Here is a 25,965-nt window from a genome sequence, read left to right as displayed (position 1 = left end):
TCCAAGGGCCATTCCCAGAGGCATTCCCGGGGGCATTTCCAGGGGCCATTCCCAGAGGTATTTCCAAGACCATTCCCGGTCCCTTCCCGATTCCAGCGCCCCCGGCACTCACCGCAGCCCTCGGCAGGCGCTGAGGGTGACGCTGGAGCGCTGCCAGCCGCGCACGGTGCCGTGGTAGAAGCAGTGCTCCTGCAAGGCAGAGGAGGCAGGGTTGGGGCTGCTGGGACGGACACGGCACATGGGATAAATTCAGGCGTCGCCGAGTCCCGTGCGGGCGCTGCCGACACTCCCCGCTCGCTGTGTTCCCTTTCCGCTGCCTTTGGCGGCTCATTATCAGCGCTAAATCTCCGTGACTCCGCCGCGAAACTTGGCATCAAACAGCTCCTTGTTGTCAGCAAAAATGGAGAGCTCTGAATCCCCCAGGGGAGGACCGGGATGGCTGCAGCACCGGGGCAGACCCAAATCTTTCTGCTGGAGCAGGAGCTGCCCATCCATCGATGGCAGCTGGCCCCGGGCCGTGCCCCAAGGGATGCGGCTGCAGCCCCACACAGGGTGACACTGTGGGCACTGGGGCAGCTGGTGGGACAAAGGCGGCCTCTGGCAGGGACAAGGAGGCTTTGGGGCAGAAACGCCAATATATTCATTATATCCCTTCCCCTCACCCCGGGGCAGCAGCAGGAAGGATGATCTCATGGGGATTTTATCTCTTATTTTTGCTTTGTGACCAATGCACATCTTTGTGCTGCTGCAGCAGGGGCAGCCAAGCCTGGTGAGATCAGTAATTTATGGGGTTTATATTGAACGGGAGCTGGCTTATCGGGGCTGCTTTCCCCAAAGGCTGGGAAGGCCCTTGGTGGCAAAGCTAAAAGCAAGGGGGTGAGCAGTGTGAGGAATAAACAATTCCCCAGCACCCAGAGAGAGGGGAGCAATGCTGGCTGCTGACCTTGGCTCTCATAACAGAGCTCAGGCAAAACAGAAAGATGTTTTTACCATTTTTGGGGGATGGAGCAGCTTTCCCACTGGAACCTCCCGGATCAGAAAGCTGCACTGCCCTCCCCTTCAGCTCTAAGCTGTGGGGATCTGTGCCCTTATTAAAAAAGGCCCAGTAGGAAGAGGTTCACCTGCTTCTCCTCACCCAGCCCGTGTGCCCTGCAGGCTCAGGAGGGAAGGATCTCTGCACTCACCGTGTGGCTCAGGGGCGTGCTCTGGGCTTCCCCAGTGTGGCTGTAGTGGGTCTCAGCGTAGCCTGGTGCAAAGAGGTTTCTGCAGACACAGTGGAGGGGTGAAAGAAAGGCAAAATTAAAAATTAAGATGGTAAGACTTTTTTTTTTTTTAACCTGGATTTCTGCTTCTTAGGGGTGCTGTAAAATCAGCTAGAGCCAGCTCTTTCTGAAGCCAGTGTAAATATTCCTGCTGCTGTGGATTTGGGGCAGTGACTGTTTTCTACCCATGGTGTGAAACCAGCTGCAACACCCGAGAGGGCAGGTGGGAGATGGGAGACAGGGATCCACAGGACACCAGCTGTGCTCTGCTCCCTGCTCTCCCTCCTGCCAAGCCTTGCGCAGGGAGCAGCTCCTGGTGGACCAGAAGCCATGGGATCCATGGCAGGAGCATCACCACGGGCTGTGGGAGCTGTGCAGAGCACAGTGTGATGGCAGAGGGCCAGGAGGTGGGAGCACAGCTGACCTGGGCACTTCCATCCCTCCACTGCCCTGGCAGGAGCTGAGCACCTCTCACAGAGCACATCCGCTCCTGGGAGGGCCCCACGAGCCATCTCAGTGCTCTTTCGAGCCATTTATTAAATTAAAACAATAACAGAGAGCCTGTCCCTGAGTTCAATTAGGCACCAAGATCCAATTCCAACAGCCGCAAGTAAACAATTCCATTTTTACATAAGGACTTTTAAAGACCCAGCATCCCAACCTAATCACTGACCCTTAATGGGTACAAGAGTCTGCACAGAGTTTTCTTTCTATTGCCAAATTATGCCTCAAATTATACTGGGATTAAATTCAAAGCACCAAGTCCCGCACAGCAAACACAACACAGGCCACATCTGGGTGCTGGTGTGAGTCCTCAGCTCAAACCCAGACTGTCTCCACTGCCCAAATCTGAGTACAATCATAAATCAATCTCTATCTGCATTTCAACTGCTGCCCAGAAGCTGGTTCACATCTTTGTTATGGGAAAATGCTGATTTCCCAATTTGAATTTGTTCATGTCATCCCCATGTACACAATATTCTCCCTGTCTTCAACCCAGGATCAGACCAAAAGTCTATAAAAGGAGCTCCTGTGCTCCTTTAGAAAGAAAGCATTTTGATTTTGTTCCAGAGGAAACAGCCTTCTCCTTCTTTTTAAACATCTGCATTTGCTAAACAGTGATGTAAAAAGTACAGCAAGTCAAAATCTGGGCCAAACCAAGAAGGTCATATCCTGTGTCCATCTCAGCAGCCATAAAATGTAGGATTAAAGCAGTTTTTAAAAACAATAGTTTGTCTTCAAAAATTTGGAGGACGATCACAGACATGCCCCATTGATGGAACAGTCCTGCAGCAGCCCCACGGGGCTGTCAGGCCACCAAAGTGCCACATTTGCCACCCATGAGGATGCCACATGCACCCTGGGCAATGTGTTGTCAGATGCAGTTGCAGCTCAATCCCTTTGCATCCCTGATTAAAGCATGTCATGCACCAGATTTTAGAACTAAACTGCTACAAAGCAGGAAAAAGTTTTTTTCTTTTCTTTGCCTGGTTTCTTTGAGCTGGGTCAAGAAAACTGCATCACAAGCAAACACAAAGATTTTTCCTTCTTGGTTTTTGGTACCTGTCGGTCAGATCTTATCAACCTTGTAAACATCTCTGTTTAAAAAAGGGACTGGATGCCTGTGATATGTAATTAAATTACACCAGAACAACAGGAAACAAAGCCTTTTATCAGAGTTTGAAAGTGCTTCACCCACCTGGCATCCAAAGGCTCAGGCAGCTGATCAAGTACCCCCAGCTTAACAAGAGACAACTGTGCCACTGCTGTGTCTGATAGCATCTGATGTCAGGAAAGCAGCAGCTTTTATCTGAACTTTGAAAGCTCAGCACAGCCCAGAAAAGCTCATTTTGTGTCTTTCTGATGTGTTAATTCTTATCAGCAGATACTGTCAGTGATCAGGAGGCCAGGTTGCTGCATTCAAACCCAAGATAAGCAACATCCCACAGAACATAACTCCCTTCATCTCCCTGACTGCAGCAAGGGTGCAAGAAACAAATATTTAATCTACAGATTGCATTAACTGGCAGGAAATTGCCCTGAGCAATGCTCTGGCAGGTATCTGGTGTGTGTCAGGGGCAGACAGTGAAGCAGTGTGATCCGCCCAGACACCAGCCCGTGCATTTCCAGTAGCTGAGGCTCTGCACAGCCGGCTTGCCTCATTCCCAAACAAACACTCTTGTGTTTCCCTCCTGCTGCTTTATTCTTGGAAAGCCTTAGCCATGAATAGGCACTTGATCTCCCCTCCAGCATCCCCGGGAGGCTCCTCAGGGCTGCCCAGGGAGGGCACAGGGTGAGGGCACTCAGCACAAGGGGAGTGCACATCCCTGCTCACTCAGGCTCCAGCCCCTCCTAGACAGGATTAAGGAGCTTTGCCTGAATTTTTGGGGACACTTCTGCAGCTGCTCAGCTGAAAGCCTGTGTCATCTCCATGCTGCAACTTCCAAGCTTCTCTGCACCAGTTGACTGCTACTCCACACCACAGGTTCCCTAAGAAAAGCCCAGTTTCTTATTCTGAGCTTGAAACAATCCTGTTTTGAAGACAGTTCCCACTCTTAATGCATGAGAACCCTGAGGCTCTTGCAGCATTGCCAGAAAGGGCTATCACAGGGGATGGATTGCACAAGGTGTGGTGGGGAGGGCAGTGAGGAAAGAGGAAAAAACAACAGAACATCTTGCAACACCCTTGGTGGCTTATTTTGAGCATATAAAATTTCATTCCCAGCCCAACTCGCTTCTTCAGCAAGCACCAAGCTTTCCACCAAACTGTAAATAAACAGCAAACAAACCTTCTTGTCACCAAGAGTGCACCAGAGTTATCAGCCAGTCCTCTCTTTTCCATGTGTACCAGTTGCTTGATAAACATCAGAGAAACACCCAACCCACACCCCAAAACCTTCTCTGCCATCATTTCGGAACAACATCCCTGCCAGGCTGAGCAGCTAATTCCAGGGGAGCTCAGCCCTGCAAAGCACTGATGGAAGTTTCCAGAAAAATACAGAGTTCACCTCCTTGCTGGAGAGGGAAAGTCTGGAAAAAACAGCACAATTTGTTTTTTTCTTCTCAGTTACATTACATGCCTCTGTAGTGACCACTTCTCCAGCAGCTCACGCTGAAGCTGCAAAAGTCTGGATGCAAATTAACCTCAGTTAAAAGCTTCTGAGATCCAGTCAGGCAGCTGGCAGATCACTAGCACACATCATCTTCCTAAAAGGCAGCGCTGAGTCTCTCATTAGAGGAGTTATCAGCATGAAGAATTGATGAAGTCAGAGAAAAAGCTGGTTTGGGAAGGGAGCACTCTCCTTTGCTCAAGCTGATAGCAGCTGCAGCTGCTTTGGGGCCAGGGGAAGCTGCACACCAGAGCTGGGGATGCTCCAGAGGAGCCTCACACCTTTCCAACAGGGACCAGCTCTCAGCAGGATCAGTCAGGCCCCAGCACCCAGCTCAGCCTCCAAGCTCAGGGTGGAATATCCTGCTCTGGGCAGGGATTGCTCCCCGGGAAGCCCTGGGAGCCAGGTTGAATGCAAGCGAGGAAGCCAAAAGAAGGGAAAGTGGCTCGGTGCCATCATGTACAGATGGCCTGAGCAGTTCCTGCTGATGGCTGTCCCGGAGCCACGTCCTGGTGCTGCTCCAGCCTTCAATGATATCATTGTTTGACACAGAGCCTCCTCCTCCCTGCGCTGTCCCTGTGTGCAGAGCTGGCAGCACGGGGCAGCCTGGCTCTGCTGGGGCTGCGGGTCACATTCTTCACTCATGGACTGACATGGTTCTCAGCTCTCTTGGCAGGCAGCTGCCCCTATGGCACTTGGGGACAGGGAGAGGACGTGGCTTTTTCATCTGGACCCTGCTGAGGAGCAGAGAAGCAGCTGGAGAGAGAGGGGCTGCACCCAAACACTCCCAAAAACAGCAGGAGGAAAGCTGGGGCCCTGCTTGCATGGCCATGGCCTCTTGAGGGAGTGCACATTTCCCAGCTGCTCTAGAGAGCCTCACCCCTATTTTGCTGATAAATGGCAGCAGTTTTGCCTATAAAACATCACTTGTCAGCACTAAGAGGAGCTCAGGGCTGCCATGAACACACTCAGTTGCACCAAAGATCACCCACAGGCACCCAGAGTGCCTCAGCTGCACTCTGATTTTCTTACTAATTGGAGCAAGAAGGACTTGTAATAAATTGGTCCCATCAGCAACCTTGTTTGGGTTCATTTTACAGAGGGGCCAGTCAGCATGGACAGCTGCCAGCTTAGAAACACCCAGCAGTATCTAGGAGATGGACATGGTTTTTATTTCCTCCCAAAAAAACAAAAGCCAAATGGTCCATGAGGCTCTCATGAGAAACATTGACATTGATTTTTCAGTCATGAGACCAAGAAAAGTGGAGCCTGCAGTCTCTTACATCTCTTTCCCTGTCCCTCTCCTCAAATCACAATAAATCTGCCCAGCCAGGCTGACAGCATCTGGGGGTGGAGGGAATTGATTTTCCCAAGAAACTTTAGACACGAGATTTCCATCTACAATTTGTGGTCCCACTCCATTGCCTCTCAACAGGATCCAAGTAGGGTAAGAAGGGGAATGTGAACTCTTGCCTCGCAGTCACTTAAGTGTTCCCTAAAGCCAGAATTTATTATCAAAACCTGAAGTGGCCCCATGTTGAACACCACCAACACATGACTCATGACAACACAAGCAGGCCTGCTTTCCATATCCACCACTAGTGGGAAATGGGAGATTTCAAGCCTCTGGAATATTGCAGTCAAAACCTGGCACTTCATAAAACCAATAAAATCCAATTTTTTTTTCTTGGTGAGTTCCATCCAGATGAATCCTGGAGCTCTTAAGCTCCCTTCCTCTAGAGCTTTTACTAAGAACTTGTTTATTGTGTAAACACAGCAGTTTGGAAGGAAAGAGTGGCTTTCCAACTATTGAGGTGGAACTAAACAAGCCATTTTTAAGGCCTGGGAAAGCACCACAGACTAAAGACTCTCCATCCCCTTCTCCCACCCACATCAGCTGTGATATTCACTGTGTAAATTGTGTTACAGACCCAAGAAAGGTTTATCACATAGACCCTTGACTTACCAATAGGAACCATAAAGGTTACCCAGAGAGGAAAAGGAAATGAAATAAATGGAAAACTGGCTGGTAATGAGTCAATGCACAAAAGATTTAAAAGGTTTAATTTCCAGGTCTCTTCCTCTCTGCCCCACACAGAATCACTGAATATCCTGAGGGAATCAGGAAGCTGAAAAGCAGCTGTGGCTTTCCAGATCCCACCCCTGTTTTTCTGATGATTCCAAGAGACAGTAGAGCAGGATAAACTCAATTTCCCCTCTGCATAACCCTTAACCCCTGCCCATGAAGGAAGCCCATTAGACACTGATGATGTGTAGCCCATCAGTGGAATAATCTCATATATCCTTCCTGCTCAGAAATGGGCAGCAACTTCCTCACTCAGTTGGTAGAGAGGCCCTGGAAATGTGCAAAAGCAGGAAACACTGGGATACAAGTGACACACAGATCTTTTACTGCCCCACTGAGAGCACAAGGCTGGGTGGGAGCGCTGGTCACCTACCCAGGTGGGGCCAGAAGAGCTTGGAAATGATGTTGCTCCCTACCAGAGTGGCCTAAAAACAACTTTCTGTTGGCTCTGAGGTCAGACAGGTGAGCTCTGGATCTCCTTTGCTGTGTCCTCAGGCAGTTCCTGCACATCTCCACTGGGGCTTTGCCACCCAGTGCGGTGGCCAGAATGAGGAACTGAAACAAACAGCCCCAGGCTCTCCCAGGGATTCATCCACAGGCAGAGACACCCCTGGAGAAGCCTCCAATACCCCTGGAACCTGAGAGAGCCTTTCCCAAGCCTGTTCTTCCCATGAGAGAGAGAAGAGAGAGAAGAGAGAGAAGAGAGAGAAGAGAGAGAAGAGAGAGTCTTTTTGCTCCCTTTCCTTCACCAAGGTGAGAAGCCAAATTCCATGCAGGTTTCTGCTGTGCAAATGGGAGCTCTCCTCTTCACTAAGAAAAGCCTCACCCCAGGCAGTGCTGCCACACACATTGAGAGGCTCTCAGCCTGTCCCTGCTTGGCTCAAAGCTGCTTTTTATTAACAAATGCAAATGCCTTTTAAAAAAAAGTCACTTTTCATCCAAAGTTTGCAACTCAGATTCTTCCGCTCCTAAGCCCCAGCCAAATTTAAAGCTGCTTTATAGGCAACTCTCCATGTAATTTGTTGTTTGTGCAGCTTTGAGCTTTCCAATCCCACAGCTGCAGGACATGGATTTGAGTCATTTAAACCAAGCCGGAGTCATTTGAGTGATATATTTTGTCATTATCCTGAAATGTTACTGTATCATGAACTCTGCTTGAAACTCCAGTATGCTTCTGATTTCTTATCAAATTCCTGGACAGGAAATAATGCAATATTATGTTAACTGCTAATGCAATAATTGTGTTTACAGATATATGGAGCCCAAATGCAGATGTGTGATGAGCTTATTACAAAACACTGGGTTGGGCACAGCTCTGAAGCAAAATATGCAATAATTTCTGTGTTTCACCTCTGTGGATGAACATGATGTCCTTTTCATATGGAATATGAAATTAGGTGGTGTGAACATTTCTTCCACATATTGAAACTAGAATGTTTCTTCCAAAGCTAGCATCCCTGCAAAAGTATAAATCATGACACTTCCCTCACTTTTCAAAGCAATTTTGTCAATTGTCTCTCCAGAAGGAGAGAGGGGAATGTGCAATAAGGCTGCATAATCCGCCAAGAACATCACCTGAAAGAGCCCAGGGACAGAGGCAGAGCGCAGCCCCAACCTCAGCAGCAAAGCTGGTTTCCAAATGCTCCTCTAAACCGGAGCAATTAAATGGCCCATTTCTCTTATTTTAGTTATAAAAGCCTCAAGTACCTCTCTTGAAGTTGCAGTTCTCTTATGCCCATTTTCATGTGAATTTGCAACCTGGAGCTTACAGGTTTTGTACAGCTTTGAAGGGACACTTCCCACTTGGGGGATTTCACTTTCTCTCCTGGGGCCACAAACTCTTCCCAGAAGAAGTCCTGGATGCTGCAGTGGCTCAGCACCCCAAACCTCACCCAGAACCTCAGCTTCCCCTGTGAGACAAGCATGAGCAGCAATGAGCTCCTGGGTCTGTGGAGCAGCCCCAGGCTGGGCTCTGCCTTGGCACACTCTTCAACAAGGAGAAGAAGTTTGTCTCCACTTAAAAGTGCTCTGTGGATGCTGATAAATACACAGGGCTTCATCATTCCTCTTTCAATTTAAGTGTCTAAACTACTCCAGCACTTTCACAAGTCTCTGAGAAGTGGAGCCCTTCCATTAATTGCATTTTGTGATTGTACCATCACCTTTCTTGAGCAAGGACCCGAGGCTAAGCAAGCCTCCCAACATGAAGCACTGCTGTCTATGAATCACCTGCATTTTCCACTGAAAATAAAAATTAAAAGCTCCAAACCAGCTGGTTTTCAACCAAGTGCTATTTCATCAGCACTTGTAAAGGAGATCCATCCTGCAGTGGAAGTGTGTGCACACACTTCCAAGCCTGTGTGTATACATCTCAATGAATGAAAATGCATTTCAGGAAATAAACACAATAGGAACCTTCTATTATTATAACTCTGTTTACTAACACCAGCAAAGGGTTTTTCTGTGCTGGAAATAGCACGGCACCGCTCCCCCAAGCACCTGGGGCTTACATCACTGAGCTTGGAGCTCCAACACATCAACTCAGCAAGGATCCTTTCTCTGGCCAGCTTTCTGTGCCAGAAATATTCACCTTTGCATAGCAACTGCAGAATCAGCAAGGCCTGGCAGTCCTGGGAGGAGACCCCCAGCAGCATCAGGGGTTGTGCTGCTTCCAGGCTCAGTTCAGACCTGGCCCAGTGCCACTGTCACCAGCAGCAGCTATTCCTCCAGACAGGACTGCCTTAGCAGTGCTCAGGGTACCTGGTTTTGTTTTCCCAGCTGAAAAATACAGAATTTGTAGCTGTTTCTGTTTAGTTCTACACAGGTGCAGGACTGCCTGTGAAAAGCATCCGGTTTTTCCAGCACTGGAACTCTCAGTAGGTTTTGTGACTTTTTACAGAAAACATCTCATACTTATCTTCCATCAGCCATCAGATTTCAGGCTTTACTGCAGAAAATGACCAAAAAAACCCCCCTGACTTTCCTCCATAACACCCTGACTATCATTTAGGTTTAGGCACTGCCATCAGAACTAGGAAGATCTTCTGACATGTCACACTTTGAGGAGCAAAGCTGAGCCCTCAATCTCTGTGGCTGGGATGTCCATAAAATACATTTAAAATATAAGCAGGGTCATTATTCTGAGGTTATTATCCTACTGATTCTAGCAGACAAACATTTGGCTGTGTTTCCATAGATAAATCTTCAAACCCATTTAAAAACAAATAAAACACCAACAGTACAAGGACTGCTGAGCAAAGACAAGATAAATTTTCTTGCAGCCAAATTCCCAGCTGCTATTCCATTGCTGGAAACTAATGTAGTCACAGGGCAGAGGGGCTCTGGGGTGGCCTCCAGACCAGAATCCTTCTCCCCACCTTAATCTCCTGCAGCTTCAGCAGAATTCAATATGCATCACACCCTATGAGAGCACACAGCCTTGCTCTCCCATGCCTGAGAGGAGGCTGCATTTCAGTTAATGGAAAACCCATTTTTCAGTCTGCTTTAGCATGAAGGGCACTAATGGAATTGAAACTGTCAGATCATTTCTCCTAGGAAGCAGAGAAGGACCTCTTTGGATCACAGCAAATGAAATCCTCATTAGAGCCACACTGACTCTAAAGCGCTGAGCCATTTGGTAAATAGGGAGCTTCATATCAACAACATTTTCCAGTTAATGTAGGAAGAATTATGATGCAAAAATAAGTTTACACACTGAGGGCCAGGTCACCATCTGTTTTTTTGCTGACAAAGCTCTGCTATAATGTGCTCTTGGGGTGATTAACATCTGAGGGGACTCGGAATAACCTTGAAATGCAGTGAAGGACTTCCACATCCTGTCTTTATCAAACCCTGCTGAAGTCAGAGGAGGTTTTCCTGTTGACCTCACTGTAATCCTTATTCATTATTTAAGTGGGCTCACAATGCAGGGCACAAGCACACTTACTTACCTGTTTTTCTCCAGTTCCAAGACGAGCTCCTGACCTTCTGCCTCCACTGTGACTTCAGCTCGGAGCGGGTGCTGCGTGCAGGGGAGAGGGTTCTGTTACTCATACATCATCATTATGTATCCACAAATACAAACTGAAACGGACCTTAAACCACCCCTTGCCTTCCTCCTGCTTCAGACCTGCAGTGATGGGGAAGGGGAGGGATGCACCAGGGTGGCTCCCAGCTCCAGGCACGCTGCTGCATCCCCCAGCACAGCCATGCACAGGCAGGGAGCAGGGCAGGCATCTGCTGGGGTGCTGTACCTGAGCTGGAGACACCACCTGGCGTCTCAGGAGGAGTAAAGTGCTCGGGAAAGGCAACAGGTCCTGGTGTTGGGGTGCTTGGAGGTGCAGTTGGATGGGGAGAGCTCCCTGCCCGTCCCTCTGCTGCAGATTGTGCTCAGCACAGCATCACAGGACATCCCAGCTTGCCCCAGAGATTGAGGAGTCAAATATCTGAGCTAGTTAACCAAAGCTTCCTTTGTTGTCCCAGCAGAAAGACATTTTTAGGAGCCTATTTCAGGATGAGAGGAATTCTCTCAAAGTGAGAAGATTCTCACTTTGTCCCTTTACCCACAGAAAGTGCCAGTGAAAGGCAGGGAACAGGGACCCTTGGATGCTTCCAGACTCCAACCATTGCACAGACAGAATTTCAGGCCTCCTCAGGGCCTGCTGGTTTGAACAGAATGCACCCCAATTTCTTAGTGCAATGACAAATGCATACACTAACCCCCCACCAAAAAAAAAAAAAAAAAAGAGAATCATTCCAGAGACTTAAAGCATAGAATGACATTTTTAGAGGCGCAACTAAAAGAGGCTCTGAGGTCTGAAGTTTTACCTCCCTCAAAGCAAAACCACGACATAAAGTCAGCTTGGGGTTTCCAAGTCTGAATGCTTTCTCACAGAGAAAATGGATGAACAAATTCCACATAAGAGAAATCGCTCATATTAATATAATAATGCACTTTATTCAGCTGGGATAAAAGAGAAATCATGAAGATTGGTGAAATTATTAACCCAGAGTATTTTCTAAAGCAGTGTTGGAGGAGATTTTGAAGAACAGAATATTGAAAGTAAAAGAAAGCAAGGTTAACTGAATGGGATGTTCTCTCAGCCTAGAGTTATGCTCACTTGCCATTGTGAGCAATATGCAAATATCTCTTTTCATCAGCTCCCTGCTCATATTCTGGGTTTTGCTCATCCTTCCTTCAGTTTCCAGGACATGGCATCAGGCCCACAGAGATGATGCAAATCAAGTTAATACATTTAGGATATACAAAAAGGGATAATTGCAAGAGGCAGAGCTTCTTTGACTAAATCACAGGTGCACAATTCATCTGAGGATAGGTCTGTGCTTCACTCACTAACATGAAAGCACTGTAAGGCTGCCCTGCCCATAGCTGAGGGTCTCCATCACCATAAAATCCCTTCACAAGGGTTGTGCTAACATCATTATTGCTAATATCACCCTCCCTCCTCCTTCAGCAGTCCCACTGCTTCAGTCTATCAATTGCTGTGTAAGTGAAATATCCCAGCTGTATATAAGCTTTGCTAACACTCATTTCAGAGCCAACGGGAACTTGCCTGAAACAAACCAAGTGTGACCCCTGAGATACAGCAAATTTATTTGAGGGGAAATGCTCTCCAGATGTATTTGCATCCCTATCAATAACAGAACCAAAAGCTGCAGGCAGTATCACAAGGGCATTTTAAAAAGAACTAAGATCATGAGAGAGTCATTGTAGGGTTTTTTGTGTGTAATAGGACACAATGATAAGTTTTAGAAAGTGTCATATTATGGAAATGACCCATTAATAAATTCCCAAATAACACCACTGTGTTCAAGACAAATGGATGCTTCCACAATGCTGAGCTTCCCTTTTTTTTGGTTCACAATGTAAAAAACACCCTGTGGGCTTTCCTCTTTCTCTCAATCTCACAATTGCAATTACTTCTTGATTGCAACAACACAAAGCCTGGGAAGGGGAACTGTGTTTTGTGTTTGTTATCTGGTCCTCAGTGGTTGTCAGAGTCTGGAGGCTGTTGAGACATCCCTTCATCCCCCCATGGAACAGCAGCAGGGGTGAGATCTGTATAACACACAGTGTCTGAGACACAGCCAACACACCTGAGCTGCTGGTTGGCTTCTCTTGCCTTGTGAAGCACCCTCCCAGCTGGCATTCACAGAACCAGAGAATGGTTTGGGCTGGAAGGAATCTTAAAGACCATCTTGTTCCATCCCCGTGCCATTGGGCTGGGACACCTTCCGCTAGGAAAGATGTTTCCGAGCCCCATCCAGGCTGGCCTTGCACACATCCAGGGATGGTGCACCCACAGCTTCTCTGGGCAACTGGCCCAGTGCCTCATCACCTCACAGTCAAAAATTTCTGCCAAATATCTAATCTAATCCTGCCCTTTTTCAGCTTAAAGCTGAAAAAAATGTTAAAGTGTTCTTTCACTCCACACTCTTGTAAAAAGTTCCCCTCCAACTGTCTTGTAGCTCTTTTAGGTACTGAAAGATGCTACAAGGTCTTTCCAGAGAGTTCTCCAGGATGAACCACCCCAACTCCCTCAGTCTGTCCTCACAGGAGAGGTGACACAGCCCTGGAGCATCTTCCCTGCCCAGCCCTGGCCTGGCTCCAACAGATCGATATCGTCCCTGTGCTGGGGATCCCAGACACAGCACTGCAGCCGGGATCTCACTGACCAGAGTGCAGGGTCAGAACCCTCTCCCTTGACCTGCTGGTCACATTTATTTTGGTGCAGTTCAGGACACAAAGGGCTCTCTGGGTTTATCTTCTCCTACAGCAGATTGTTCTATCCAGAAGAAGAATTCCCCAATGTTCCCTAAATGCCACCGATGGCACGGCCCTGCTCCCCTTTCACAGACACAGACCGAGGCTTTAAGGCACGGCAGAGTGCAGGGAAATGCAGTTCCCAGACACACCAGCCAGCTCACACAGCCTTCCCTGCGATCTGCAGGAGCTATGACAGCTCCTCGCTCATCCCCAATGACAGCTCCTCGCTCATCCCCAATGACAGCTCATCCCCAAAACGCGCATCGCAGGTGCTGTGCTCCCCGCGCCACCCCCCTGTCCCCACAAAGCGAGGTCTGTAAAAAAAAGAGACCAAGAGCTGGGTGAGACTTACCTTGGGGCTGCCGGGGCCACTCGGAGCTGCCCAGCGCGGCACCACCACCTCGGCCTGGGGCTGCTTCTCAGCGGCCGCGGCTGCGGAGACAACGGGAGCGGCTCAGCATCCCGGCCCTCCGCACCAAACCGGGCCGGGAGAGGAGAGAGAGCTCTGCGATGGTTGTAGGAAAAGCAGGAGAATCCCCAAACTCACCCACTCACCCACCCACCCATCCATCCTCCCTCCCTCCCCGGGCGCTCCGCAGCCGGAGCTCTGCCGCACAGCTCCAGGCCGGGCATCCTGCATTTAGATCGGGCATCCCGCATTTCGATCGGGCATCCCGCATTCAGATAGAGAACCCTGCATTTAGATCGGGCATCCCGCATTTAGATCGGGTACCCCGCATTCAGATCGAGAACCCTGCATTCAGATCGGGCATCCCGCATTCAGATCGGGCGCCCCGCACTCACGGGGCGGCGGCCGCAGCAGCAGCGAGAGGGCGATGCCGCAGAGCAGCCCCCGGCCCCGCATGGCTCCGGGCAGGGACCGCTCTCGGCCGCCGCCGCCGCCCTATAAACCCGCCCGGCGCCGCCTGTCCCCTCCCACCGCAGAGCTCCGGGCCCGCCCGCAGCCCCCTCCTCTCCTGCTCTCCCTCCGCACAGCCCGGGATGCTCCGGGGGTCCGGCGGCTCTGTCCCCGATCCGGGGCAGGGGAAACCTGAGCACCTCCCCGGGGCTCCCTCTGCAAAACCTCCCCTCCTGCGCCTTGGCCAGCACGGAAATCCATTGTGCCTCCGAAGCTAGGAAAAAGGGGAGAGCTGGGGGAAGGAAGGAGCTCGAGAGCTGTTTGTTTGTTTGCTGTATTTATGTGCAATCTTATCATAGCTGATCCCATGGTTCCAAAGACATCCTAAATTTCTCCATTTCTGGGAAATACATTACTACTGGACAGTTGAGGGGATACGGGATAGATGTTATGTGCCTGTATAAAAGGCACACAAAAGGATGTTCTCTGCCTCTCTCCCTTAGGGTCGATGGGAGGGCCGGGCTTGAGGAAGGACTTGGGGACATCCACAGCTCGTATTCCCGGTGCTGCCCTTCAGGGATCTCCAGCCACTGCCATGAGGCTCCCGAAAGAGCATCCCTGTCTTCTCCTGCATCCTTCGGGGCTGAGCCAAGGCTTGAAGCCCGCACACCATCTCTTTGCTGAGCACCTGGGGGGGCTGCACGGCTGAATTAGCCCGTGGGGTCGGGGTCACAGCAGGACAGGAGAGCCCAGGTTGGTGGGGCCACGCTGAGGTTACCAGCTGCAAACGCTGGGGGCTCCGTGGTGCTGTAGGAGCTCCTTGCAGGCACACTGAGCCCGCAGAGAGGAACCGCCATCCCTGTGTCAGCGTGAGACCCCCAGCCCCACTCAAGGCTGCCAGGGTTGGCTGACACGGATTTTTATGGGGTCAGGGAGAGCCATTACCTCTCAGCCACTCTCTTCAGACAGACATTGATCTGCATTTTCTATTCAACCCTCTCCATTCATCTCTATGCTTCAAGTGTCTGTGTGAGTGAACCACCAGGGAAATGAGAAATGGGGACAATTTGCATGTGGAGAGGTTTTAAGTGTAGGGTGAACAAGTAAATCAGGCTGGTAGGAAGTGAACACTCCCTTCAAAATCAAGGTTTGCCAGATAACAGTAGATTTGTCTCTTGTCCAGAGCATTATTTATGCTTTTGAATACTCTAATATCTTTTATACTGAAGGTTTTTGCAGGCTCCTGCCAGGGCTGCCCAAAGGAAAGGTGATTGCTCCCTTTTGCAGATACAATTTTGGTTTATATCTCATAGATGTCCCCTTTGTCCCCCAGCACTTTACAAACTGAATCTCTCTGATCTTGTGAAGGTCAATTTATTCCTGGCATCACCCTGGCAGAGGAAAGTCAGGCACTGTAGGGACACCTAGAGGGAATAATCAGGGTGAGAGGCTATAAGTGACATTTTAGCTGACCCATAGAGAGGTCATGAGTTTTCATGGCACAACTAAATCCTCTTGTTTCAAAGAGCAAAAAATACACGGGCAAAATTTCAGCTCTTTTCTAATCATATGGAATATCATGAAGGGAAATCTTCATGGTTTTTTTCCCTGTGAATTCCCCTACTTATTTATAGATGCATGTAATATAGAAGAAAACAATGGCACTATTGTGCGTGTCTATATTATAAATAAGTAAAAATGCAAGCCAAATTTAGACACAAGTTTAGCTACCCTACTTTCATCCCTGCATAAAATTTCTGCCTTCCCAAAGGGAAAAAACCCACTTTGATGAGGAGATTGTCACAAATCCTCTCAGTACAACAAATCTTCACAGGGACTGTTCCATGTATTTCTCTAAAAGAAGATCAGCTCAAAAAAGCACAAAATGAAATAAAATGAGCCTTATGTTAAGATTACTATAATATTTAAGCCAACAACTATCTGCTTGCAATTGTTTCCAGCATTCAAGTATCATAAAAATAAAATATGTGTAATATTTGCATTTGTTATATAGGGATATTTTTACCTCTGGATCTTGGTAATATGAGAATGGATATGTCACTTGAAAACCACCAGAAACTCCCTGTATAAAAATATAACAACAGGCTGTGCAGTGGTTATATATAGGTTTATATATATATATATATATATATATATATATATATGTATGTATGTATGTATATATGTATGTATGTATATGAAATATATCATTTACATTACTGAGACATTGCTGCATGGAAAAATTCAGGGTATTTAAGTTTATTAACAGTGCTCAGGTGCTGTAATGCTGTTTCTGACACAGGGTGAGTCAGATCCTGCCTGTGCCCGCCTCTTCAAAAGCCCTTCCCCAAAGTCAGTGGGACGTTTGCTGGATTTCACAGAACAAGATCAGACTTCTGGTTATCTAAGAATTACACAGGCTCAGACTCATTTCCTCCAGGATCCAAACTGTCTGATAAAGAGTATTAGCTGGGAATTTCAGATCTGCTTTGTTCCCTCATCTGTTACATCCCCATGGCCAAGGCATGGAGCAGCAGCCTCCGTGCAGCACCCTGAGCAAGGGTGAGGTGTTTCAGCCTCCCCAGTGCAAAGCTGATAACAGAGCTTTTGCAGAGGGGGTTCTGCACTTGCTTGACAATTTCCAAGATGATTTAATGCTACTGTTGTTAGCTGGAGTGCAAAAGATGAGGATTCTCCCTTTGTGTTCATAGTAAATCAGGAATTACCTAGAAAGAAATGGACCTAGGGAGAGGAAAATGCCTGTTCAAGAACCAGACTTGAGCAGAGAATCACTGATGTGTACCACAGCTCAGTAATATTTCATGTTCTTAGGAAAGGCTGTGGAACAAAGTGCTCTGAGAAGATTCCTGCTGACACTGAAGGAAACTTTACCCAGAATCAAAGTCTTAGCAGGAGAAGGGAGAGGGGAGAGGACTGTCCTGCCTAACCTCTGCATTAGACACTCTCACTGATGAGAGAAATGTTACAGCTTTGGCTGACTCGAGTGGAATGTGGAGTCTCCCATTTTACAGAACATTCTTCTGCTTCAGATCATTTGAAATGATCAAAGGAAGAAGGCTGTGAATCTGTGAAGGAAACTGGAGATTCAAGAATTAACTCCTTTATCCAGTGTCTTGACAGTTGAGAGCAGCTTCAGCCACCCAGAATATTCTGTTCAGCTTTTCCACCACCCATGCAGGACAGCAGGAATATTTGGAAGAGCCCTGGAGCAGCTGTCCTGCCAAAGAGGGAGAAGTGCTGTAAGATGATCAGGAGCTAGACAAGGGCTTGTCCTGATGTGCTGATAGCAAAAGGGTATCAAAGCACTCCCTGTGCTTCTTGTAAAGGGTGGGTCACTGCTACCACTTTCTGCTATGACTTTTGCTTCATTCCTACAGGCAAGTGAACTTGAAGATGATTATATTTGCAGACACATCTTTTAACTCTATTTCCACATGTGAAACAATTATAATCCTCTCTGTGCTGCCTGCAAACTTTTCCAACACATCAGTAATTATACTGAAATAGTTAATTCCAATAAGAAAAGGGAAACAGGCATAACAGCACAAGGGTTTTTAGTAACATCCACTCCATAAAACTGTGCAGAAACTTTGGAGAAGAAAGTTGTCTCTGTAAATGGATACAGTGATGCACTGGGAAGCATCAAGTGTCTTTAGACTTTTACAGTGGCAGGAGGAAAACAAACTTTGTGCAGAAAATCATCATCTGTTTTTCAAGAGCACAAGGTGGTTTTTTGTTTAGATTAAAGTAAACAATAAGGAGGAAAATAATTATCAGAGAGTAGAACATGTCCCTCTTATGTCCCAGTTACCCTCTGCACTGCCATGAAGGCTTGTGGGAGGGCACACAGCCTCCAAGGCACTGGCCCTGCCAACACTGGCCACTTCCCACATTTCAGGAGGAGAAGTAGCAGCACAGATACTTGGCACTTCAGGAATCTGCATTATGGGAAAGTTTGTGGGTGAGCTGAAAATCACCTCGAAATAGGAACTAAAAACCTCTTCTGCCACATTTTCCAGGCTGCAGGGCTGCCAGACATGCTGAGGGATGATGCAGAGGAAGCAGGTTTGAGTGGGTTGTTTGTGTAACTTTCACTTCTGTTATAGACAAGACACGAGAGCCTTCAAGAGAGCTCAGCTGAGGGCCGGCTGCAGTGACAGAGCTGCAGACACAGATCCCAAACAACCACAACAGGACAGCAGCTCTAGCTGGGAGGGAAGAGGGGATCACCCTCACATGTAGTTTTCCATTAGTATATCCAGGATATGTTAAACCACTCTTCCCTTTCTCTGGGCTTGGTAGAATAAATCACAACAGTTGTGTACCATTCTAGATTCTGGTGCATTGAAATATGTCTGATATCCTACTCCACAGGGTATAAAAAGGTAGATGGGAGAAGAGGGAAGTTAAATCTAGAGAATAATCTCACAAACAGCTGTTTTATACCCTGAAATGTATTTGATGAGGAATTTGTACATTTGGCTACATGCATTCCTGCAGGCGAGATCAGCTTTCAGTGAGAATTTAGAAATGAACAGGCATTTTCTGCTATTTATAAGACTCTCCTCTTATACAAACAGCTCATCAGACTCTTCAAAATGACCTGTGCAACTTACTAAAGCCACCTGGCTTTCCCATTGAACACACTGACTGAAAAGGTGGTGTTGAGGAAAACATTTATTTCCCATTCTATAGTATCTCTCTGGATTATAATAAGTTTTAAAAATTACAATACTTGAAAAAACTTGACTTCCTCTTCCTCATCACTGTCAGTTACATTGACAATGTAAGTGCTGGAGGGCGTAGATGGGGGGGATGGCAAAACCTCCTCCACCACTTCCACGTCCAGCTGTGGCAGGGGGCTCAGGACGCGCTCCTCGCTGCAGGTGCTCTGACAGGACACGACCTCAGGGCTCCCACAGACACGCTGGTTCTCACAGAGCCTCTCCTCCGAGTATGCCCTGAAACGATAGTCTTCATCCACAGTGGAAAATATCACCTCCTGCCTCTGGTTCCTCTCCTCATAAAAGCCAAAGCACTGAGGCACCGAGCTGGAGAAATTCCCGTAGCCAAACGGAGCTCTGAGTGGGAATGTGCTGCGAGGGAAGAGATGCAAGGTTGGCTTTCAGAAATGCAGGGCTGCACAATGACACTGATGTTCTGTGCTACTCAGCTTATCCCATTTTTTAAAACACACAACTTTAAAACCATGCCTAATTTCAGCACTAGGGCCATAACAAGAGTAGTTCAGCACACACAAGATTACTGTGAGAACATAAACCCCACACTGTATTTATCAATCAAATAATACCACAGATAAATCAGCATGCAGTGAGTTAACCAACACACTCAGATTAATTTTAAAAAGCATCAAAAGTCAGTTTGTGTAATTTCTGTACGCCAAAATTTGTGACAGACCTGGGGTAAAGCACTCTTATTTGTAATTTTTAGTGAGATCTTACATCTGTTACACTGTTATCAAACAGGACAGGGAGTCCTTGTGCCAAATATGTGGTTGTCAATGTTAATATTTAAAGAATGCACAGTAATAAATTTTTTAAAAAGTAACCACATAACCATTGCAGGAAGTTATGATATCAAATGGAACTGTATTCCTCCAGTGGCAGATGCCTGAATTTTTATTCTGATGCACAAAGCCACAGGGATTGTAATTTAGTGTTTTAGAGAAATTCACTACATTGTGAAGAAAACAAAAATATGTAAAGAAGTAACAGAGCTCCACAGTGCAGCCATTGTAAAGACATTGATACAATATCTCTTGAGGTTTCAAGGGGACTAATCATCATTTCAATCTAATATTTAAATTTTTAGTGCATACAACTGCACTTTCAGTTCAGAAATCATGACTCTTGTATGCAAGAAATGAGTTTATAGGACAGAGAACTCATAAATAACTGTATTAGAAAGACCCTGGCATTAGCAAAGCTGCCATTCAGCTGGCATTAATGGACTTCAGAAGTCCATTAATGTGTGAAATCAGAACAGTCCTTTATGCTACAAGAACTCTTCTCTCTCAGAGGCCCCACAAAACTGTCTCATTTCAGACACCAAGGGTTGAGCAAAGATAATTTTTAGCAATTTTGGGAATATGTGTTCTGTGTTTCCTTAAAGGACCTCAGAAATAGAGATGTCTTATATTGCACTTGTCAGCTTATGAAGTTCTTCTGAGTTTGATGGGTCATCATTAACCCTAATTAAAGATCAGCAACCAATACAGGAACGTATTGGCTGCTGCTGCTAGTGAGAATAACAGTGCATAAACAGACAAAATTTAAGTCTGATAATCGTAATCATTTGTTAGGTTTGCTACTGCACAGTCATGAAAGCAAAATGATGCCCTGTAAAGAATAAGCATCAGATGCCTGGTGTTTGAGCTGCCACCTGCACCAGGGCACTGGTGCTTTCTGTGCATGCTCAGCCCACAAACACCCATGGGACACCACATGTGTTAGCCTGGAAATTCTTTGATTAGGGGACCTCTGATTGACTGAAAAGGAAGAACTAGGAATTAATGCTTACACAGGAATTCTGCAGACACTTCCCACCAGACTGGGTTTCAGAAATATGAACAGTTATGGCAATCATGGTGTACCCAGGAGACACCTCCAGGACACACCCACTTCAATTCTATCTGACCACTTTCAAACTGTTTTTACATTATCTCTACCTAATGCTCTTCTGCTGAAATCAACTGCACTTAGACCCATAAAGTGGAAAGAAGATACTTCTGTTTTCCATGGCCTTGGGAGTGCCAATTACAATTGCAATAATTCTGTGGAGCTTTCAGTAACTGGGCACATATTACGAGCAGGCTGAGGCCAGGGGTTCCAGCACACAGCAGCTACAGGAAGGTAGGAGCTCCTTTCCCTCTCAATGCTCCACCTGCTGTCTGCAAGTCAAAAGATTCCCTGCCTTTCAGCATTTTTTTCTTACTGGTATGGAAATGGTTTCATTACCTTGAGGGGAAACAGCGAGGTCCAGGTATAAAGGAAGGGTGGCAAAATGGAAACTGAGGAGTTCCTCCAAACAAAGTGGCTGGTTGTCCAATGGGAGCAGACACATAGGCAGGTGAGGGAATGAAAGGGGTAGCCTGGGGAAGAGCTATGCCTCTAGGAAATACAGAAATCCCTGGCATCTCACTGTTGGAGACAGAAAACCTGCCACCAGTGCTGCTGATGTTACTCGGGTTTCTGCTGCTGAAGCTCTCAGCAAAAACGGGCGCAGGTCTCTTCAGGGAGAAATTGAGCCCAGGTGACACAAAAGCTTCTGTCTGAGCAGGCTCAGCAAAGGGCTGTGATGAAACTACAGGGCGCAGGGGCAGGGTTGGAACTGCAACAGCCACTGAAGTGGTGCTTGCAGCCGTGGTCTGGAAAAGGGTCATGGGCACAGCGTGCTGGATGGAAGAGGCCGGCAGACGGATGGCGGGAGATTCACCTTCAGGAAACAAAACAGTGACTTGTCAGACATGAACAGAGTTCTGATAAACAGCATCACAGCAAACCACAGCATTTCTGGGTACAGTCAGAATAATTCCCCCTCAAATTTCCCAGCAACTTGTGTCATGCATCTAATGTGACACCATTCTGAGAGATGGGTTTGGACCCACACACTAAAGCTGCATTGCACAGGAAGCCACAGGAGGAAGGAAGTGGCTGATGTGGGTCCACTGCTCTTGTGAGGCTCTATCTTGTCCTAGTAAGGCCCCACAATGGGCTGGAGTGTGCCTTCAGCTCAGAAGACCTCTCAAGTCTACTGACATGAAATGAACCAAATTTATAACAAATCTGCGTGCTCAGGAGCCTAAACCACTCTAATCTCCAATATGTTTCCTTATTTCATCAATGAATGTACACGCTAGACAATTCTACTTTGAAATGTTTTGCAGAGCACAAACTTCAATGTACACTCTCAAATCACACCTCATCAACAGGGCTGCCTTCACAGGGAAAGATTTTGAAACACATTGCATAGGAATTTTCAAATCACTAACTCAGAACTTCATCAGAACAAAGCTGAGTATTCTTTTGTTTTAATATCTCCGATTATTACCACACAGCATAATCAGGCATTTCATTTTCTTGTCTCATTGCAAAGAAAGCAGCTCTTTCCAGGATGCTTAAAGAGGAAAATGACATTGCCTGGATCCACTGAGCTATTTGGTGTTGAAATCCCCTACCCATGAACTGACAGAGCCACAGCTCTTTGTCTAAGGAATATGCAGATCAGCTCTTACACTGGTCTGGGGGCTCTAGCACTATTTCACTGCCAGTGTGGACTTTTTGTAAAAAAGAAGGATCCTTCCAGAGTATCTGTGAGGTGGAGACCAAATGAGGGAAAGCAGCTGTAGCTCAATATCTTAAGCAGAAAAGAAGTGTTGGTAAATAATCACACCTTCTCTGGGCAACCTGTGCCAGGGCCTCACCACGCTCACAGCAAAGTTTCTTCCCAACATGTAATCTAAACCTGCTCTCTTTCAGTTTGAAGCCACTCCCCCTTGCCCTGTCACTACTGGAACAGGTAAATTCTGAATTTTTAAAATAATTCACTACTGAAAACTCACAGACTGGACGTCCAATACTGTTCTTAACACTGGAGTTGACAAAAGAGTAAGTAGGTGATGAGAAGGGAAGGGTGCCAGCTGGATTGGTAGTGATGGTACTCTGGGAAGTGCCTGAAAATGCAGCAGAGCCAGGTGGTGGAGAACACTTCTTTTTGTTTGGCTGATAAACCCAACCTGTCAGAGATGAAAAAAAGATGCAGACATCCAGTATTTTGGAAGGTTTCATTATTTATCTAAAGCTATGCTATAATTCTGAAGGATCTGATAAGACAAGTCCAAAACCTGCTCCTTTAGGCAATGGCAATGCTCCACATTAACCAAACATTAACAGATATAAGAATATATCATGAATTTACACTGAGCGGTTTGGTTTCTTACACAGGTTAACTCTTAATGGAACTTTAAAGAAACACCTTTTTTTTTTTTAAGATTCAAGGAGAGAGGGAGAGTGATGCTCTTTTCTTTGTTTATGACAGATTAGGCAGCATCATGAACAAGCAGCATTATGACAACAGAGAGAGAAAGGATCACAACACCTGGTATCTCAACAGCTTTTTTAAAGTTTTTTTACATTCTGTTTTACATTCTGTTATCTTCTGGATAAATGAAATTGCTAAGGGTACAACTTTTAACACCTGACAAAAGGCTGTGAAACATTTTGTGAGAACTTCAAGTCTACAGGTTGAAGAATCCCACAGAATACAATGCTTTTTGTGCTTCCTGTGACATTTCCCTTTCCTGCTTTTAAGAAATGGACACATGTGTCACCACAGGCCACCTGGGCAGCTGTTCCTGGAGCAAGGAAACTGATGCAGCAGGCCACACAAACTCATTCTCTGGCCATTAGACTATTAAAGCATTCGAAAAAGCTGCTGTAGCTGCAGTGTTCTAAGCACCAGCATTTTGGATGCTTTAAAAAATTCATCATTTCAAGCACACAGAAGGATTATGTACTTGAAATATCTACTTTTTTTTCTATCTCTGTTGATTGCCATAATGCAAGAGATCGATTTTCCAAAAAAGCCCTGCACTTCTAAAGCATTCAGGTAAATAACTAAGATGTTTACCAGGAAATTCCTCCCTGTGCCTCAGTTTTATTTTGTTAGCTTCCTCATAATAGGGCTGCTTCTGCTCCTCAGTGAGTTTGCTCCACTCCAGGCCGAGCTGGACGCTGATCTCGGCGTTGTTGGCCCCTGGGTTGGCTTTGGCCACAGCAGCCCTGTGGATCCGGGCCCACACCATGAATGCGTTCATGGGACGCTTCACACGGCCACTCTTGGTCTTGCTGAAGGGAGTGTCTGGCATTCCTGTGCAACAAGGGAGGGAAACATCATCACCTTCCAGGGGATACAGCAGGGCACACTCAGCATCACACCCACAGCATCACCAGAGCTTTGGAACAGATGAAACTCAGTGCACATTTGGAGAGCAGTTCCTAAAATCCTCCACTGCCCTTTGCTGAGTCACTGCACAAGCAATCAGTTACCTGGCTGTTGTTACATATAATAAAAAAAGATAAATAAAATAAACAGGGCCTGCTAACACAGTAGTTTGGATTTCAGTTGGCTTGTTTTCTTATGAATTTATAAACTAATTGTTGTATAGCACAGGCCACACCACCGCAAATTTATTATCACCACCAGAACTATGTAACCAAAGCCCTAAGGATGCAGGAACTAGGACTAAGGATGGTGACCTGCTCAGTCCCACACCTGTGCAGTCCCTGCCTTCTCAATCACAGTTGTTGCTGTTTTGGGTTTCTGCTTGGGTTTTGGTTTTTTGGTTTTTTGTTTGTTCTTTTTTTTTTTCTTTTTTTTTTTTTGGACAGTCGTTTTGTTGGAGGAACAAGTGTTCCCAAATGATTGTTACATGATACCTGGCTTTGGCTCTTTGTAAACACAGGCAGCATTTAAATTGAGCTGGCAACATGATGAATCCACAGGCCCCTTAAAACTGATCCCTGAGCAAGCAATTTCCTCCTGGAAAAGGTTTAAAAATTAACTCTTTCACATCACTGATAAAGGGAAGAAGTATTTAAGACCTTAGTTAATTAATTAATTTTGAATGTCTAGATATTTAAAAAAAAAAGCTTCTAATACAGATGTTTCAAAATGCTCTTCATTTAACAGGTCCAGAATTTTTCAGAGAGATATAGGACTACTTTATAGCTTTAAAAATCAAGCAGATTCCTGACCTTAAAACTGAGATCACAACTCAGTGTAATTCTGAACACTGTCCTAAGGAGTTTCATGCAGAAAGGGAGGAATGTGACAAAACTGCCTTGATTGTAACAAACTACTACAGAACTCCTGTGTTACTGTGCTTTTGTGTCTTGCACTGTGCAAGAGCTGTGCTAAACCCCAGCCTTTGCAAAGGGATGGTTTTCTAACATGACCTTTCCCCTTGTGCTCTCCTGCCTGACAAGCAGTACCCTGCAAGCTCCCTGACCATAATACCTGAATCCGAGGGCAGGACTGTGAGGGGAACGTTTTTTGTTTCAATCTTTGGCCGCTGCAGTAGAGGCTGCAATTGGACTGGCACTTGTTTTACCGGCACTGGAGTCACATGCATCAGCTGCGAGGAAAGAGGGCCCTGGAGCTGAATGTGGGACCTGGGAGGCAAGGACTGAAACAAGACCGGGATATTCTGATCTTGAGCAGGGTTCCCAAGCTCGCACAGGGATCCGGCCGGGGCATCGCTCTTCTCCGCCTTCACTGGGCGGGTCTCGAAGGTCACGTTGGGTCGCTCGCTTTGGACGGCAGATCTTCTCCAGGACTTATTCCCCGTTTGCTCCAGGACCTTCTCCTCGTTCTGGCGGTCACCGCTGCCCCTTTCCTGGTCCCTTTCTCTCCTGATGGCACCCCGGGCCTCTTTCTCAACCGCCGCCGGAGCCGGCATGCACCTGCTCTTCTTCGCCGCTCCTTCGCTGTGCCCGGGCCGGCTCGGGTGCTCCTGCACTTGGACGCGCAGCCCTCCGAGGGGGCCCATGACCTCCCTGTGCCTGGGGGGCGAGGCGGGGCTCGCCCGGGCGCGGAAGCGGCAGTGCCTGACCCTGCGCTCCATCGCTCCGCCGCCGCTCCTCGGCCGCCGCCACCGTTGCGCCAACGCTCCCCGCGGCCCCGCGCCGCCGGCGCGCACCGAACCCGCATCCCGCACCAACCGCGGGGCGCGCTCCGACCCCCAGCCCCGCCGGCTCGGTCGCGCTGTCCCCCCGTCCCGCGCCCACCGGTGGGGCCGCCCCGACCGCCCATCCCGTGCT

The 25,965-nt window shown here is 47.2% G+C and overlaps 2 protein-coding genes across 2 annotated transcripts in view; both read right to left on the bottom strand.

The window, feature by feature from the left end:
- ADAM19 (ADAM metallopeptidase domain 19) overlaps positions 1–14,111 on the bottom strand; it is a 32,001-nt gene extending 17,890 nt beyond the window's left edge. The window contains exons 1-5 of the mRNA XM_054288103.1: positions 14,050–14,111; positions 13,598–13,677; positions 10,409–10,479; positions 1,185–1,263; positions 113–189 (exon numbers count right to left, since the gene is read on the bottom strand). Coding sequence (XP_054144078.1) covers positions 113–189; positions 1,185–1,263; positions 10,409–10,479; positions 13,598–13,677; positions 14,050–14,110 — 368 coding nt within the window. The 5' untranslated portion in view covers position 14,111. The remainder of the gene's footprint in view (positions 1–112; positions 190–1,184; positions 1,264–10,408; positions 10,480–13,597; positions 13,678–14,049) is intronic.
- A 4,740-nt stretch (positions 14,112–18,851) lies between these two features.
- SOX30 (SRY-box transcription factor 30) lies at positions 18,852–25,769 on the bottom strand. Its single transcript, XM_054288052.1, has 5 exons — positions 25,163–25,769; positions 23,774–24,013; positions 22,707–22,880; positions 21,103–21,580; positions 18,852–19,221 (listed from the first exon to the last, which is right to left on the bottom strand). The coding sequence occupies exons 1-5, from the start codon at positions 25,767–25,769 to the stop codon at positions 18,852–18,854; spliced, it is 1,869 nt and encodes a 622-aa protein (XP_054144027.1).
- Positions 25,770–25,965: the final 196 nt, after the last annotated feature.

The sequence above is a fragment of the Melozone crissalis genome, unplaced genomic scaffold (assembly GCF_028551555.1).
Source record: "Melozone crissalis strain CALT ecotype California unplaced genomic scaffold, PUWL_Pcris_2 ptg000061l_1, whole genome shotgun sequence".
Lineage (NCBI taxonomy): Eukaryota > Metazoa > Chordata > Aves > Passeriformes > Passerellidae > Melozone > Melozone crissalis.
This window is presented reverse-complemented; position numbering and strand designations above follow the sequence as displayed.

Excerpts from the sequence above, each read along its gene's own strand:
- SOX30 (XM_054288052.1), bottom strand. The coding sequence starts at position 25,769 with ATGGAGCGCAGGGTCAGGCACTGCCGCTTCCGCGCCCGGGCGAGCCCC. Across the intron at positions 24,014-25,162 it reads AGTCCTGCCCTCGGATTCAG|GAATGCCAGACACTCCCTTC; the intron begins GTATTATGGTCA and ends CTTGTTGCACAG. Across the intron at positions 21,581-22,706 it reads CAGTATTGGACGTCCAGTCT|GTGAATCTCCCGCCATCCGT; the intron begins GTGAGTTTTCAG and ends TGTTTCCTGAAG.